The sequence below is a fragment of the Manihot esculenta genome, chromosome 5 (assembly GCF_001659605.2).
Source record: "Manihot esculenta cultivar AM560-2 chromosome 5, M.esculenta_v8, whole genome shotgun sequence".
NCBI classification, from domain to species: domain Eukaryota; kingdom Viridiplantae; phylum Streptophyta; class Magnoliopsida; order Malpighiales; family Euphorbiaceae; genus Manihot; species Manihot esculenta.
The window spans coordinates 11,387,887-11,406,195 of NC_035165.2; the positions used below are offsets into that span (position 1 = coordinate 11,387,887).

The 18,309-nt window shown below is 42.0% G+C and overlaps 1 protein-coding gene across 1 annotated transcript; it reads left to right on the top strand.

Moving 5' to 3' along the window:
• Positions 1-13,249: 13,249 nt before the first annotated feature.
• On the top strand, positions 13,250-14,710 carry LOC110615268 (receptor-like protein kinase FERONIA). Its single transcript, XM_021757060.2, has one exon. The coding sequence runs from the start codon at positions 13,250-13,252 to the stop codon at positions 14,708-14,710; it is 1,461 nt and encodes a 486-aa protein (XP_021612752.1).
• The last annotated feature ends 3,599 nt before the right edge of the window (positions 14,711-18,309 follow it).

An 18,309-nucleotide genomic window follows, 5' to 3' on the forward strand; every position in this document is an offset into this window, starting at 1 on the left:
AAAATATGCAATGCAACATATTCGTGATTTCTAATGCAAACACCCTAACATATCACATGATATCCATGATGCGTGAATCATGCTGAAACATTTATTATTTACTTTAAAACATAAAGAGTTTATTCTACTCACCTCTGGATAGCTCTGACCAGACACTGGGGCAACAGACTCACAGCTGGGGTCCTTGGTTCCTCGGGTCCGAACCTACACAGGTGGACTCAAATGAGAGACCAAACGTACATGAACATAACTCTAAAACATCCCCCAAAAACACCCTAAAATACCTCAAAACAATCATGCAAAAACATGCAAAGGAAGGCTGGACAGGGCAGGTTCGGCGGCACTTTCGGCGGCCAAAAGTCCCTCCAGAGCCGAAAGTCAGGCACTTTCGGCGGCACCTTCGGCGGCCGAAAGTCCCAGACAGAGACGAAAGTCTCTTTTCGGGGGCAACTTCGGCAGCCGAATGCTGCCTCCACAAAGGGGGTTCGGCGGCCGAAACTCCCTTCGGCTGCCGAACCTGGTTTCTGCCAAAGGGCAGAAACTTGGCTCAAACGAGCCTCTTGCCTCCCAAAGGCTCAAATCATGCAAGAACTAGTTCTAAAACATGCATACATATCATACATTACACCTAGGGGCCTCAAACTAGCATATACCCCAACTACAACACTTCAAACACACAAAAATCAACATACATTGTTCATCAAAACATCAAAAATCCAAGAACTCATCAATAAGCCTAAACATGCATCTCTACCCATAAAACAACTTAATGCTTGTTTAAAACACATAACAAGGGTGGATCCGGGCTTACCTCTTGAAGAAACGAGAGGAAAGGCGATCCTAGCTTGGAGATGGAGAGATTGAGCTCTTTGAACCTCCAAGTACCCAAAACTTGCTCTTTACTCACAGATCTTCAAAACAGAAGTTAAAACCCGTGAAAATCATGGAAGATCTAAGGAAAACACTCAAGATCGAGGGAGGGGTGGTGGAGACTCACCTTGGCCGACAACGGGGGAGAAAAAGCTCGCCCGTGCGGACCTAAGGGACCCTTTTATAGGTGGCTGGCCAGGCCACGTTCGGGGGCCGAATGTGCCTCCGCATGCATGCCATGTTCGGCGGCCGAACTTGAGTTTCGGCGGCCGAACCTGGGCTTCCCTCACTCATGCTTTCGGGGGCCTAACGTGCCTCCAAAACGCAAGCATGTTCGGCGGCCGAACTTGACTTTCGGCGGCCGAACCTGGGTTTTCCTCCAAAGACTTTTCATGCAAAACTCACTTAATTTTCATACTTAAAACATTAAAATACATGAAAACATTTTATAAAAACATGTTTTTTACCCTTCTAGAGGTTCCCGACATCCGAAATTCCACCGGTCGGTAGAAATTTTGATACCGGAGTCTAGCCGGGTATTACATTCTCCCCCCCTTAAGAACATTCGTCCCCGAATGTTCCTCAACTAGCACATGCATAGCAAACAACATAACATACATACATAAACACATAAAGATCTAACCTCAAAAGAGATGAGGATATTGCCGGAGCATAGACTCCCGTGTCTCCCAAGTGCACTCTTCCAGATTGTGGTGGTTCTAAAGGACTTTCACCATCGGGATTTCCTTGTTCCTCAACTTTCTGATCTGAGTGTCAAGAATCCGTACTGGCTGCTCTACATAGGTGAGATCCTCTTGGATCTCCACATCAGGCTCACTAAGAACCTTGCCCGGATTTGACACAAATTTCCTCAACATTGAAACGTGGAAAACCGGATGGATTCTCGCCATTGAAGCAGGCAAATCTAGCTTGTACGATACATTCCCAATCCTTTGCAGGACTTCAAAGGGTCCGATGTATCGCGGAGCCAGCTTACCCTTCTTCCCGAATCGAACCACTCCTTTTATTGGAGACACCTTGAGCAATACCAGATCCCCCTCATGAAACTCTACCTGCTTTCTGCGGACGTCTGCATAACTCTTCTGCCTGCTTGTAGCCGTCTTGATTCTTTCTCTGATTAAGGGTACCACCCTGCTGGTGATCTCTACTAATTCAGGCCCTGCCAAGGCCTTTTCTCCAACTTCTTCCCAGCAAACAGGTGACCTGCACTTCCTTCCATATAAAGATTCATATGGAGCCATCCCGATGCTAGCATGATAGCTGTTATTGTAGGCAAACTCCACCAAAGGTAGATGCTGCCTCCAAGAACCGCCAAAGTCCAGCACACACATTCTCAGCATATCTTCTATGGTCTGGATGGTCCTCTCTGACTGTCCGTCTGTCTGTGGATGGAAGGCAGTGCTGAAATTCAATCTAGTACCCATGGCATCCTGCAGACTCCGCCAAAACCTAGAGGTGAACTGGGGCCCTCTATCTGACACTATAGAAATAGGAATCCCATGCAGTCTGACTATCTCATCTACATACACCTGCGCCAACTTGTCCACAGAGTAGCCACTCCTGACAGGGATGAAGTGAGCAGATTTGGTGAGTCTGTCCACAATCACCCATATGGAGTCCAATCTGTTGGACGTCGCCAGTAACCCCACTACGAAGTCCATAGCTATGTTCTCCCATTTTCACTCTGGAATAGGTAGCGGGTTAAGCATTCCAGCCGGCTTCTGATGTTCCAGCTTCACCCTCTGACATACTTCGCAGGCTGACACAAACTATGCCACTTCTTTCTTCATAGCTGGCCACCAGTAAACTTTCTTCATATCTTGATACATCTTGGTGGCTCCGGGGTGAATGCTGTATCTTGCATTATGAGCCTCTCTCATAATGTCTCCTTTTAGCCCAATGTCATCTGGTACACACAATCGACTCCCATAGCGGAGGATCCCCCTATTGTCAAATCTGAACTCACTGTCCTTGCCTGACTGAACAGTCCTGGCAATCTTCACTAACTCTGGGTCCTCATGCTGTTTCTGAGCCACCTGCTCCAGAAACACGGGTGTCACTTTCATCTGAGCGACCAAGGCACCTGTACTAGACAACTCCAACTGTAGACCTTCCTCAATGAGCTTGTAAAACTCCTTCACCACTGGTCTCCTCTCTGCCGTGATGTGGGATAGACTGCCTAGTGACTTTCGGCTTAGAGCGTCTGCCACGACATTCGCCTTACCCGGATGATACTGAATCTTACAATCATAGTCACTCAGCAGCTCCACCCATCTCCTCTGCCTCAAGTTCAAATTCCTCTGACTCAAGATGTACTGCAAGCTTTTATGATCTGTGAAGATCTCACATTTTACCCCATAGAGGTAGTGCCTCCACATCTTGAGTGCAAAAATCACTGCTGCCATCTCTAGGTCATGTGTGGGGTAATTCAACTCATGCTTCTTTAGCTGTCTAGAAGCATAAGCAATCACCATCTCATTCTGCATCAGTACACAACCCAGTCCCACTCGGGACGCGTCACAAAAGACGGTAAAGTCCTCATCACTAGATGGCAGAGCTAAAACTGGTGCTGAAGTCAACCTCTTTTTAAGCTCTTCAAAGCTTTCCTCACATTGGTCGGTCCACACGAATCTCTGGTTCTTTCTAGTCAATCTGGTTAGAGGAGCTGCAATCTTTGAGAAGTCCTGAACGAACCTCCTGTAATAACCAGCCAAACCCAGGAAACTTCTGATCTCTGTCACTGAGGTGGGTCTAGGCCAGTTAGTCACAGCCTCTACTTTCTTGGGGTCTACCTCTATTCCATTCTCTGACACTACATGCCCCAAGAATGAGATGCTCCTCAACCAGTACTCACACTTGGAGAACTTGGCATACAAGCCATGTTCCCTCAAGGTCTGCAGAACTATCCTCAGATGATGGGCATGCTCCTCTGCATTCCTGGAATACACTAAGATATCATCTATGAAGACAATAACAAAGTGATCCAGGTACTGTCTAAACACTCTGTTCATGAGGTCCATGAATGCTGCAGGGGCGTTGGTTAACCCGAACGGCATCACAAGGAACTCATAGTGCCCATATCTGGTCCTGAAAGCTGTCTTTGGTATGTCTTCTTCCCTTATTCTCAGCTGATGGTACCCTGACCTCAGATCTATCTTGGAGAAACAACCCGCTCCTGCTAGCTGGTCGAATAGATCGTCGATCCTTGGCAATGGATACTTATTCTTGGTAGTGACTTTGTTCAACTGCCTGTAGTCGATACAAAGTCTAAGGGATCCATCCTTCTTTCTGACAAACAAGACTGGAGCACCCCAAGGTGAGGTACTCGGTCGGATGAAGCCCTTGTCTACCAGCTCTTGCAACTGTTCTTTCAATTCTTTCAATTCGGCTGGAGCCATCCTGTAGGGAGGAATAGAGATCGGTCGGGTTCCAGGCATCAATTCTATCTCGAACTCTATCTCCCTAGCAGGTGGTAAACCTGGCAGCTCGTCTGGGAAAACATCTAAGAACTCTCTGACCACTGGCACTGAGGCGGGCTCTCTAACTTGACTGTCTAGCTCTCTCACATGAGCTAGAAAACCCTGACAACCCCTCCTGAGCAGCCTACGAGCCTGTAGGGCTGATATCAGACCTCTAGGTGTACCCCTTTTGTCTCCTCTGAAGACGACCTCTGACCCATCCTGACATCTGAACTTAACTACCTTGTCCCTGCAGTCCAAGGTAGCACCATGGGTAGATAACCAGTCCATCCCTAGAATGACGTCAAAATCAGTCAACTCTAGAACCACAAGGTCGGCGGACATGCATCTTCCCTCCACAAAAACTGGACTACATTGGCAGACTGACTCTGCCACTGACGGGTCACACTTGGGCCCACTGACCCATAGGGGACACTCTAACTCAGAGACCATCAACCCTAACCTCTGCACGGCTCTCGGAGCGATAAAAGAATGAGATGCACCAGGGTCCATCAATGCATACACATCAGAACAACCAATGATGAGATTACCTGCCACCACGGTGTTGGATGTGTTAGCCTCTTGCTGTGTCATTGTGAAGATCCTTGCTGGAGCTGACGGACCTTCACCTCTGAAACCCGCTGAAGAAGAGGCTGCTCCTCTCCCTCTACCTCTGCCACTGGCTTGAGTTGGTGCTGGAGCTATTGGCTGAGCTACACTGCCTGAACCTGTCTGCTGGGACTGTGCCACAATAGCTGCTCTAGGACAATCCCGAGCCACATGTCCCTCTTGCCCACATCTGAAGCAGGCTCTGGACCCATAAAGGCACACTCCCCTGTGTGGCTTACCACACTTCACACATGCTACATTGTCTGCGCCTGAGCTCGAGCCACCTCCAAAACCCAGACCTGACTTGATCTTGCTCCAAAACTTGTTCTTCTTTGGCTTCTTGGTGGTATTACCCCACCTCTTGCTGCCTGAAGCTGCAGCACTCAAAGATGAGGGATCTAGTCTTCCCCCACCTGGAGTCTTAGAACCAGAAGGCTGTGCCACTGACTGTCTGACTTTTCCTTCTATGATTGCACTAGCCTCCATCCTCCGAGCCATATCAACTATGGCATGGAAAGTCTCTCTGTCTGCTGACTGAATCAAGGAGGAATATCTAGAGTGAAGTCTCATGATATACCTCCTTGACTTCTGCTGATCTGTGCCCAGATTTTGCCCTGCAAACGGCAGCAGCTCCAAGAATCTATCTGTGTACTCATCTACACTCATCTCCTCCGTCTGCCTTAATTGTTCAAATTCAATCATTTTCATCTCCCTTGAACTGTCAGGGAAGGCCCATCCTGCAAACTCATTTGCAAAATCCTCCCATGAAAGACTGTCCACTCTCGGTTTGATATAGTTCTTGAACCACTCACGGGCCTTTTTGCATTTTAGGGTGAACCCAACCATCTGAATGGCTCTACTGTCATCCGCCCCTATCTCATCTGTTATCGTCTTGACCCTCTCCAGATACACAAATGGGTCATCACCGTTATCATATTGGGGAGCGCCCAGCTTCATGTAGTCGGTCATCTTGACCTTGCTCCCTCTGGATGAGCTAGGGTTAGGTATTTGGGTTTCCGGGACAGTAGGTGCTACTGGTGGTGGAGGAGATGCAACATCCCCCGGGGTAGGGTTTGCTGGATTAGGATGGTAGGGTGGGGGTGGATACATAGGGTATTGCGTGTATGGTGGGTAGTAAGGTGGGTATGGTATGTGGGAAGGATAGGGGTTAAAGCTAGGGTAATCCGATGCTCCTCCCATCGAATACCCACGATTTTGTGAAAAGGGCAGGTATTGGGGTGGTGGAACAAACCCCGAGGCCTGAGTGCCTCCCTGTGACTCCCCCATGCCTTCTTCTGACATGCTCACTCCAAGGTCGCCATCCCTCCTCTGATCCACATCCATACTATCCTCCACATCCACTGACATTCTCCCCTGTACTGTTCCCCTCACAGATCTGCTTCTGCCCAAATCCAAAGACCTTCTAGGGTCTCTCATTGCTCGGTCCCTGCTGGACCTGCTTGACATTGCCCTAGGCAATGCTGGAGGACGGGCATCAGTGCCCTCGTCCTGAGGTGGTACTCCAGTCAATCGTGCAGATCGACGAGTTCCTCTCATCCTGTTTTCTGAAAAACAGCACACATCACGTAAACATCAGCATTAAATGGTTCATGTGGGCAAACATGAACCTCACAGCTACATTACACACATAGCATATCATTAATGCACATGCATATTATCATGGCATTTCACATCATCATGCAAGACAGGACTCCACATCCTATCCTAGTGGACATGATCTTTCCTATTGTGCTTGACCTTCTATAACATCTATGAGCCCGACATTCTAGGTCCGACCATATGAACCTAGGGCTCTGATACCACTCTGTAACGACCCGAAAATCGGACCGCTACCGGCGCTAGGATCCAGATCGGCTTAAGGCCGCCGGGACCCGTAGCAAGCCTGACATATAACCTGTAAACCTGTATAATCCCATACATGATCCACCACATACATAAAAATTAAAACTTTTCTTTCCGTACTCATCAACCAAACTCAACCTGTGCATAAACATAAACATAATACTGATACCTCTGTGGGATCTCATCAATACCCCAATGGGCGATACATCATAAGTTGAGTTGGTTAAACATAAACATCAATAGACATTAAGATCATGTATCAGCAAGGGATTACAATACTCATAGGGCCAAGCACAACTATAACCTCAATATACCTCATTACATAACATACTGTAATCTCTAACATTACATCATAGTACAATTGTCATGTCCACAATCTAACTATTACATAAACATACTTCAAAACTCTGGCTAACCTCCTGGTCTACCCTGTACCTGCACATCTGGGGTTAGGGGAGAGGGGTGAGCTACAAAGCCCAGTGAGCAGAATAGAGAAATCATATATTAAAATTTTATGCTTTCATGAAAAGCAACACATCACAAACAAATCACATAAGGATGAATTTGTCACCAGTAGCCCACTACAATCCATACCGCCAGAACGTAGAATGGGTCCTGGTCTTTCTCTTATATAACATAGCATAACATTCCAATGTGCCAGGGACGTAGAATGGGTCTTCCTGGACTTTCTCTTAACATGGTGCCAGCGAACGTAGAATGGGTCCCACTGGTCTTACTTTCCGTACCGTACATAATCATATCATAGATTGTGGGCTATGGCTCATCCGCGTTCATCCACATCAACATAAAAATATGCAATGCAACATATTCGTGATTTCTAATGCAAACACCCTAACATATCACATGATATCCATGATGCGTGAATCATGCTGAAACATTTATTATTTACTTTAAAACATAAAGAGTTTATTCTACTCACCTCTGGATAGCTCTGACCAGACACTGGGGCAACAGACTCACAGCTGGGGTCCTTGGTTCCTCAGGTCCGAACCTACACAGGTGGACTCAAATGAGGGACCAAACGTACATGAACATAACTCTAAAACATCCCCAAAAAATACCCTAAAATACCTCAAAACAATCATGCAAAAACATGCAAAGGAAGGCTGGACAGGGCAGGTTCGGCGGCACTTTCGGCGGCCGAAAGTCCCTCCAGAGCCGAAAGTCAGGCACTTTCGGCGGCACCTTCGGCGGCCGAAAGTCCCAGACAGAGACGAAAGTCTCTTTTCGGGGGCAACTTCGGCAGCCGAATGCTGCCTCCACAAAGGGGGTTCGGCGGCCGAAACTCCCTTCGGCTGCCGAACCTGGTTTCTGCCAAAGGGCAGAAACTTGGCTCAAACGAGCCTCTTGCCTCCCAAAGCCTCAAATCATGCAAGAACTAGTTCTAAAACATGCATACATATCATACATTACACCTAGGGGCCTCAAACTAGCATATACCCCAACTACAACACTTCAAACACACAAAAATCAACATACATTGTTCATCAAAACATCAAAAATCCAAGAACTCATCAATAAGCCTAAACATGCATCTCTACCCATAAAACAACTTAATGCTTGTTTAAAACACATAACAAGGGTGGATCCGGGCTTACCTCTTGAAGAAACGAGAGGAAAGGCGATCCTAGCTTGGAGATGGAGAGATTGAGCTCTTTGAACCTCCAAGTACCCAAAACTTGCTCTTTACTCACAGATCTTCAAAACAGAAGTTAAAACCCGTGAAAATCATGGAAGATCTAAGGAAAACACTCAAGATCGAGGGAGGGGTGGTGGAGACTCACCTTGGCCGACAACGGGGGAGAAAAAGCTCGCCCGTGCGGACCTAAGGGACCCTTTTATAGGTGGCTGGCCAGGCCACGTTTGGGGGCCGAATGTGCCTCCGCATGCATGCCATGTTCGGCGGCCGAACTTGAGTTTCGGCGGCCGAACCTGGGCTTCCCTCACTCATGCTTTCGGGGGCCTAACGTGCCTCCAAAACGCAAGCATGTTCGGCGGCCGAACTTGACTTTCGGCGGCCGAACCTGGGTTTTCCTCCAAAGACTTTTCATGCAAAACTCACTTAATTTTCATACTTAAAACATTAAAATACATGAAAACATTTTATAAAAACATGTTTTTTACCCTTCTAGAGGTTCCCGACATCCGAAATTCCACCGGTCGGTAGAAATTCCGATACCGGAGTCTAGCCGGGTATTACACACCCAATTTATCTGCAGAAGAGTGACTCCAAGAAGATCTCACCTATGTTGAGCAGCCAGTGCGGATCATAGACACCCAGATTAGAAATCTAAGAAACAAGGAAATCCCGATGGTGAAAGTCCTTTGGAATCACCACAACATTGAGGAGTGTACCTGGGAGACACGGGAGTCTATGCTCCAGTAATATCCTCATCTCTTCTAAGGTGAGTGTTATGTGTTTTATGTGAATGTTTATGTTTTATGCCATGCTATGTGTTGTTTGGTGAACATTCGGGGATGAATGTTCTTAAAGGGGGGAGAATGTAATACCCGACTAGACTCCGGTATCGAAATTCCTACCGTCCGGTGGAATCTCGGATGTCAGAAACCTCTAGAAGGGTAAAACCATGTTTTCATAAGATGTTTTAATGTATTTTATGGTTTTAAGCAAGAAAGGAAATGAGTTTTTGTATGAAAATAACCTTGGAGGAAGACCCAGGTTCGGCCGCCGAACCTCAAGTTCGGCTGCCGAACATGCATGCATTTTGGGAGTGCTTTAGGCCCCCGAAGGCATGAGTGAGGGGAGTCCAGGTTCGGCCGTCGAACCTTATGTTCGGCCGCCGAACATGGCATGCATGCGGAGGCACGTTAGGCCCCCGAAAGTAGCCTGGCCAGCCACCTATAAAGGGGTCCCCATGTCCGAACGGGTGAGCTTTTCTCCTCGTTTTCGGCCAAGGTGAGTTCTCCGCCGTCCCTCATCGATTTTGAGCTTCTTCCTTCGAATCTTCATGATTTTCTTATGAGTTTTTACTTGGTTTGAAGTTATTTGAGCAAAAGAGCAAGTTTGGAAGCTTGGAGACCAAAGAGTTGATTTCTCCCCATCTCCAAGCTAGGATCGTCTTTCCTCTCGATCTTCAAGAGGTAAGCTTAGATCCAACCTTCCTTGTATGTTTTAAATAAGTTTTATGAAGATCTATGGGGTAGAAGTGCATATTTAGGTCACTGTGGAGTTTATGGGTTTATGTTATGCTTATGAGCAATGTGGGTTGTTTGATGTGTTTTGGTTGGGGTTTAAGTTAGTTTGAGACCCCTATGTGCTTGTTGGCTTGAGTTTGCTTGTTGTAGACTAGGTAAATGCATGATGGATTGGATTCGGAGGCATTTGTGCATGAAAGAGGCTGAGTTCTGCCCTTTGGAAGAACTCAGGTTCGGCAGCCGAAGAAACTTTCGGCCGCCGAACCTGCCTGTGGAGGCCAACTTTTGGTTGCCGAACCCTGCCCCCAAAAGTGGACTTTCGGCTCTGGAGGAGAGTTTCGGCCGCCGAAGGTGCCGCCAAACATGCATGAGTTTCGGGTCTGGAACCCACTTTCGGCCGCCGAAGGTGCCGCCGAAAGTGGCTGAGTTTCGGCTCTGGAGGGACTTTCGGCCGCCGAACCTGCCGCCGAAAGTGCCCTGTTCAGCCTTCCTTTGCATGATTTATGTGATTATTTTAAGGTGTTTAGGGGGTTTTCGGGGAGTATTTTAGAGTCATGTTCATGGATGTTTGGTCCCTCATTTGAGTCCACCTGTGTAGGTTCGGACCCGAGGAACCGAGGACCTCAGCAGTGAGATAGCTGCTTCAGAGTCATTAGAGCTTTAGCCAGAGGTGAGTGGAATAACTCTTTACGTTTCAAAGCAAATAAATAGATTTTGAGCATGATACATGTATCACGTATGCCATGAGATAAACTAGGTTGTTGCATTAGAATTCACGAATATGTTGCATTGCATAACTTGATGATGATGTGGATGGATGTTGAATGATCCTTTAGTCCTCGTATGTTATGGTATGATGACAATACGGTATGGAAGACTAGTGAGGCCCATTCTACGCCCCTGGCACTATGTTAAGAGAAAGACCAGTGAGGCCCATTCTACGCCCCTGGCATGATTGGACTATGTAGAGGACTATTGGTGACAAGTCCATCCTTGATGTGATTTGTTTGTGATGTGTTGCATTTCATGAAAGCATGAAATTTAAATTGAATGTTTATTTATTCTGCTCACTGGGCTTTATAGCTCACCCCTCTCCCTTAACCCCCATATTTGCAGGTACAGGGTAGACCAGGAGGTCAGCAAGAGTAGAGTCATGTCTTATGTATTGGATAGATGTGGACATGATTATGATGTAATGTAAAAGTATTGTATAGAAATGTAATGTATTGAAGCTTATGGAAGTTTAGAGTTGTGCTTGACCATAGTATGTTATTAATCCCTTTTTAGTACATGATCTTAAATGTTTAATGATGATTATTGTAAACCAAGCTTAATGTATGTTATGATACCCCATTCGAGTATTTGATGAGGACTCCAGTGAGAGGTTTTATGTTATGATTTGTGCATGCACAAGTTAAGCTTGGTGAAGGAATGAATGAATGAACGAATGAATGAATAAATAAGAAAGTTTTAAATTTTTATGTAATTGTTGATCATGTATGGGATTAAGCAGGTATACAGGATGTATGTTAGGCTTGCTACGGGTCCCAGCGGCCTTAAGCCGACCTGGATCCTAGCACCGATAGCGGTCCGATTTTCAGATCGTTACATAAGTGGTCTTAAAGCAGTCAAATCACCTCGTAAATCATCTCTATAAACTCAATTTGGACACCCATAAATAAATATTATTTTCCAACACTGCTTAGTGTCCTTCAGAGTGATAAGACAGTCTATAAAATTTTAGCACAAATAGCGAGGGTCCAAGTCAATAGAATTATCCCACTAAAGAGACAGACCACCTTTAATACTAACCGGATCAACAAACAAAGAGTTAAGATATTCACATCAATGTTGTAACATTATCATATACTATCGTCTCTATTTAGTTTCCATAAAAAAAATTATACATGAGCGATATTTACAAAGGAGCTCATGTAGAGCTCACACTATCCAGAGTTGTCCAATCACAGTTCCAAATTAAGGAAGTTGGCGCTAGAATTATCAAACTAATTCATACGAGAGTCGTAAACACTGAAAGCCCAAACTTTCAAACTAAACACAACATAGCAGCGTGTAGAATTTTACATGCTCAACCCATAAATTCATGTGGCCAAGGAAATACATAGTAGAGAAGATTGCACATGAAAATAAGCCGAAAAAATTCTGGACAGGCGAACAAAAGGTTATAGTTACATTATAACGAACATGTGGTAGTCGAAAGTATAGAAAAGGGTAGCTTGTCAACTATCCAACTCGCAAGGCTAAAACAAAATTGAATCGTATATGCCAACAGTCTATATGCACAAATTAAGAAAACAAAGGAAAAGGAAACGAATTTTCATAGTTGCAGATGTCCAAGTCCGTCTTAGTTGCTGAACTTCCAGCCACAAGCACACTGCAGCTGCCGCCAACTCATGCCAGTTCACACGATTTCACGTTCCCTGTTCACGGTCCACAGTCTTATTGCACTTTCCTAAGAATTCTGGTTCTCTTCGACAATTAGGGTTCTTCCACCGCTTTCTCTCTCTCCTGTTCTCTTCTTCACTATTACTGATTATTATAAAATCGTTGAACTTGTTGAAGTCAGCGTTGCATACCGCGTGGGATATGCTTTGAAGGGTCTATATGAATTTTACGCAGCAACTTCCCGAAGGACAATTTCCGGAAGGACCACGACTTTCCACCGGCACTAGAAAATGACACAAATCAAATTTATTTCATTTTTATATTAATTTATATTTTAAATGAGATTTTAAATTTAAAAAATAAATATTAAAAAAAATACTAATATCTCCATCTTATAATTTTTACTTATTTTATTTTTTTATATATATTAAAAAAATATAATTTTTTATTAATTTTTTAATTATATTAATTTTATTAAATATTAAGATATATGTTGAATATTCATTTAAAAAAATAATAATTAATAGCAAGTTATTTTACAAATAAGAAAAATTAGATAAGATTATAATAGTTAATTTATATTAGTATAATATAAAAAAGGAAGTAGATAATTTATCAAAATTATCATTTGTTTGATATTCTTTTTTTTACTATATATACACAATTACACGCACGCTATGTTTAAAAATTTAATTAAAATTTTAAATTATATATAATCCAAAGGTCATTTGGCTTTTTGTCGGTATGGTTGTATATATGAAGCATAGAGTCTACTTCAATCACCCACTGGAATACAAAAATATAAGTCTTATTAGAAGAGATAAAAGAAAAAGAGATCAAACGCCATGAAACCTTGCTCTAAGTTCCTGCGCATTATCATCTTTCTACACCTCTGCTTCTCCTTCTTCCATCTCAAGGACTCTCTTTGTGCAGATAACTTCTCTTATGTTCCCATACAAAATACTGCGCTAGACTGTGGTTCCTATGGCTTGCAAACTCTGTCCTTCGATGGTCGGAACTGGACTGGTGATGTGGGATCAGAGTTTGTGGCTTTCAGCCGCCACGCGAACTCTACGGTATCCACGGCCTCTTCCATGGACCCTGGAATCCCTGAAGTTCCTTACAAGACCGCTCGGCTTTTCTACTCTGAATTCACCTACATCTTCAACGTAACACCCGGCCCTAAATTTGTCCGTCTTCACTTCTATCCATATTCTTATTCTGGTTTGGATGCCTCCAAAGCTTTTCTCTCAGTTACCTATGGTCACTATACTCTCCTTAACAACTTCAGTGCTTCTCTAGCTGCCAATTACGATAACGCACATACTTTTTTCAAAGAATTCATAATTCATGTGCAAAACCATTCACTTCATCTGACATTTAGCCCTTCTTCGAATGCTTCTGATGCTTTTGCCTTCGTCAACGGAATTGAAGTTGTTTCGATGCCTTTGCATCTCTACGTACAAGGCGAGAATGTTCATCTTCCTTCCGTTGGGTATCCTGCTACACCAATCACACTGGACAATACATCTGCACTTGAGACAGTTTACAGAATCAATGTAGGAGGTGATGATGTTTCTCCCGAAGCAGATACGGGGATGTTTCGCACTTGGACACGGGACGATCAATTCATATTTGGAGCTGCTTTTGGGCAATTGGCATATGATTTTGATCTTAATTTCAGATACACAGCAGCAGTACCAGCTTACACTGCACCTGCTGTCGTCTACCGTACCGGGCGTTCTATGGGAGCTAATGCTGCAATCAACTTAAATTATAATTTAAGTTGGTTTTTTCCTGTTGAAACTGGCTTTCTCTATCTTGTCAGGCTCCATTTCTGCGAGCTTGATCGGAATATAACAAAGATAAACCAGAGAGTATTTTCTATATACATCAACAATCAAACAGCCTATGGTGGAGCTGATGTCATTGCATGGAGCGGTGGACAAGGTGTTCCCGTTTACAAAGACTTCATCACAATGTTTCCACAAGAAAGAGAAAGGATCCAGGATCTTTGGCTGGAGCTGCACCCCAACACCAGATCGCAGTCTGAATACTATGACGCGATTTTAAATGGGGTGGAGATCTTCAAATTAAACAATCATGATGGAGATCTCGCCGGACTCAATCCACCCCAAAAGCAGGGACCGCTAGTTAATTCCACCTCCAGATCATCCGGAAGTTCAAAGAAAAGACTACTTACCGTTGTTGGTTGCTCGGTCAGCGGAGTGGTCTTGGCATTCCTTATCCTGTTCGTGCTTCGTTCTGGATCAGAGCAGCAAGGCTACAAGAAGAACCTTCGTTAACGAATCGAAAGCTGATATACCTGGACTTTAATTTGTCACTCTTTCACCGAATTTTACAATTCATTTTTCCCTTAAAATATTATTGGAAGAAGTTAGGCAACCAAATTATTTTAATATTTTAATTATTAATCATTATTATTTCTATATTGAAAAAGTAATCTAGTTCTTTATTGAATCATTAATTTTAATATTTTATTAACGAATTATTAAAAATTAAATTGTGCATTATATTATTTTAAATTTAAATTAAAAATTTTAATTAATATATTTTATATTAACCACTTAAATTTAACTAAATTCTATTATCAACTTAAACCACAAAATCTAATTTCATGATAATAACAATAAAATTATTATTTTTCTATATAAAATATATGAATATTTTTCTATAGAATGATTCTGTAACAACCCATTTAATATAGAAGTCATTTTTTTAAAACATTTTCCTTTAGATAAGATTCAATCCTAAGATATGGCAGTCAAGTAAAAGAAGAAAAAAAAAATTTGAGCCAAAATTCCATTTAATACAACACAATCCTGTTAAACTTCTGGAGCTAAAAATATAAAAATATATAAAAAAAATGTTAAAAATAAAAGGCAAATATGGTATATATAAAAAGAAGATATAATATTCTAAGATTAAATTTACTAATTAAGTATATATACATGTATAATTAATTTATATGAATTTTTAAAATAAAATTTCTGAATATATTTATAACAAAATTAATAGGTGACATTGCATATCTACTTTATAAATATATAAATTATTGTTCAAATTTCTAAATACATATAAACTAACAGTTTACTTAGCATCATAAATAAAATATGAATACCAATCCGATAACTACCGATATATCTACAATAGAAGATCTGGATCCATCTAACTCTTAAGTTCTCTTATCTTTCTATATATAGAGGACTAATTAGAAATTTTAATCAATATCATTTTGCTAAAACAATAAAAAAATGATAAGTTAGAAAACGAAAATTTTTATTGAAATTCTTTAAAAATTAAAAAGTGAGTGTGAAATAATTAAGGAAAAACTATTTATAAAATAAAAAATTTTAATATGTAAAATTATAAAAATATTTAAAAAAATAATTAAAATGCATAATTGACTCTAAAATTTTCATCTCGAATTTTGTGATAAATCTGCTGTTCTCGTCACACTTTTGAAAGTCGTATATTTTAAAATTTTCTTTTTAAAAAATTATCGTGAATCTCCATCAAACGTTGGCAGTAAAAGTTAGGTTCAGTTTAAATTTATTATAAAATTTGAGATTAATTGCTCCATGTCAACACGTATGTAATATGATTGTATCCTCCCACAATTAAACAATTACTTGTATTTACATATTACACTACAAGAAATCAAATTATCACTAATGGACTTCACCAACGGATTGAAGTCCATTAGTGATACTAACAGATTCACCAACGGATATAAGCCCGTTAGTAATACTAACGGTTAACTCTAACGAAACCGTATTGTCTACTAACGGATGAAACCATCCGTCAGAATTCCGTTAGTAAAATATTAACGGACCTTTTCCCCGTTAGAAATCCGTAAGTGAATTTATTATTTATTTAATCTAAAGGTTTTTTCACTAACGGACTATTAAATGAAATTCCTAAATCGTGTGCTTGGAAAATCAAAATCACTCTGAAATCTGAGCTTGCGTCCAACCTCTCGGTCGTTCACTGCCGCCGGCATCCTTCGTCCGCCGCCATCAACGATTCGCCGCCGTCCACCATCGACAAGTGCGCCCTTTATCAGCATCACTGTCCACGACTGAGCCCGTCTCTCTCACCAGTCTTTCCCTTCTCGACGGACAGTGTCCACAGGTACCCTATCCATCTCTTCATTTACCATTTTTAACACGATATATATTTATTTGATGTCATTCTCCTTCCATTCTTTAAGTCTGTTAGTTTCCTTGTAATTGTCAACTAGAGTACCCTTCTCGACGGACAGTGTCCACTGGATTGCTCTTTGTTCAGCTTAGGTCAAAGATTTCGGATGTTTTTTAATTTATCTTGAAATACCGGGTTGTTTGGTCTTTTCCTATCTTGAACAAGCTGCCCCTTACAACTTTCATTTAAGAGCATCGAAATGAGTTTCTCATATGTGTTTATGTTATTTTCTTCCTTGTATCATATAGTTTCATGCGTTAGAAAATATTATAGAAATTAATGGAAAAAACAAGATGGCTTGCCGCCTTATAATTTCATTTAGGATAAATTACTCCTTTTAGACTCTAGTTATGTCAAAATTAGCACACACGTCCTTAAGTTTTCAAAATTCGATAGTTTAGTTCTTAATGTTCTTGTATTTTGACTCTATCGAACTAAAAGACTCTCTATCTATATTTGAAAATAGTATTTCTTTTTTCAATTTGATAAAATCAAAATGCAGATATTAAAATATTGAATGTTTAAAAAGTTGAAAAACATACATGTTAGTTATAGTAAGGGTATTTTGATCTTATCACAGACAATTGATGGAAAATTGGGCTAAATGGATTTTAGTTTGATGGACATATGACTTGGTTTTGATGTAATTTAGAAACAATAAATAATTTATCATTCTGATTTAATTGATTATTTTTATCACTAGTGCTTCTTTACTTATTTATGTAATATTTTGTGCTCATATATTTTTCATGAAGTCCTTGTATTAGCACATGACATTCTAATCCATTCATTTGTTTTGCCAGATCCGGGCCTTCTTCTCTGCTCCTGAGAGTGTAGCAGCAAAAATTGAGCTGCCAGATTCATTTTACAGCCCGTCTGCTGAAAAGAGAAGCTGATGCAAGGAAGAAAAAAAATTGCGGAATCCCATCTTTTAATTCCAAAGTCTTACAAAGAGAAGCAGGCAAAAGCTGCCAGGAAGAGATATAGAAGAACCCTTACACGTATCCAATTTCCTGACGGAGTGGTGCTTCAGGCTGTCTTTGCTCCTTGGGAACTAACTAGTGCTCTCTATGAGGTCAGTTCCTGGAGCTAGATTTACAATGGTCTTTGTTGTTTAAATACTGCTGACTCTTTTTTTTTTTAATTAATACTGCTTACTCAATAAAAGAAAATACTGCTTAATAAAAAATGGTGATAAGCCTTGATGTTGCTAGAAATCGGCTACCTCTTTGATATGGAAGCGTTTTGCTGCTGGTGCACTTGCCAAGTGCACCAGCAGGTGCACTTGAAATTGCACCTGCTGGTGCACTTGAAATTAATTTGTAATGTAATTTAGTTTGGAGTTGTATACTTCCATCACTTCTCGGTGAGTAAATTACTACGTTTGTATGTTTTTAATTTAATGTCTACACATGGTATTATTTTTTGCATTGATTATTTGTAATTTATTCACAGATGAGGGGACGTGGAAGGGTTAACCAGCCCAGAGGACCGGTTCGACTTCATTCTAGTACAAGCCAAGAGGAGGCAAATGCAGATGACGGACAAGAGCACGAGCCGCAGTTACCATGGGCATCGACGGGACTTGGGGATACAGAGCTTCAGATATGGGTACCACTTGCATCTGGTGTACAGCCATGTCATAGGGATCGACCAGGTCCACCAGTTCCACCATGTACCG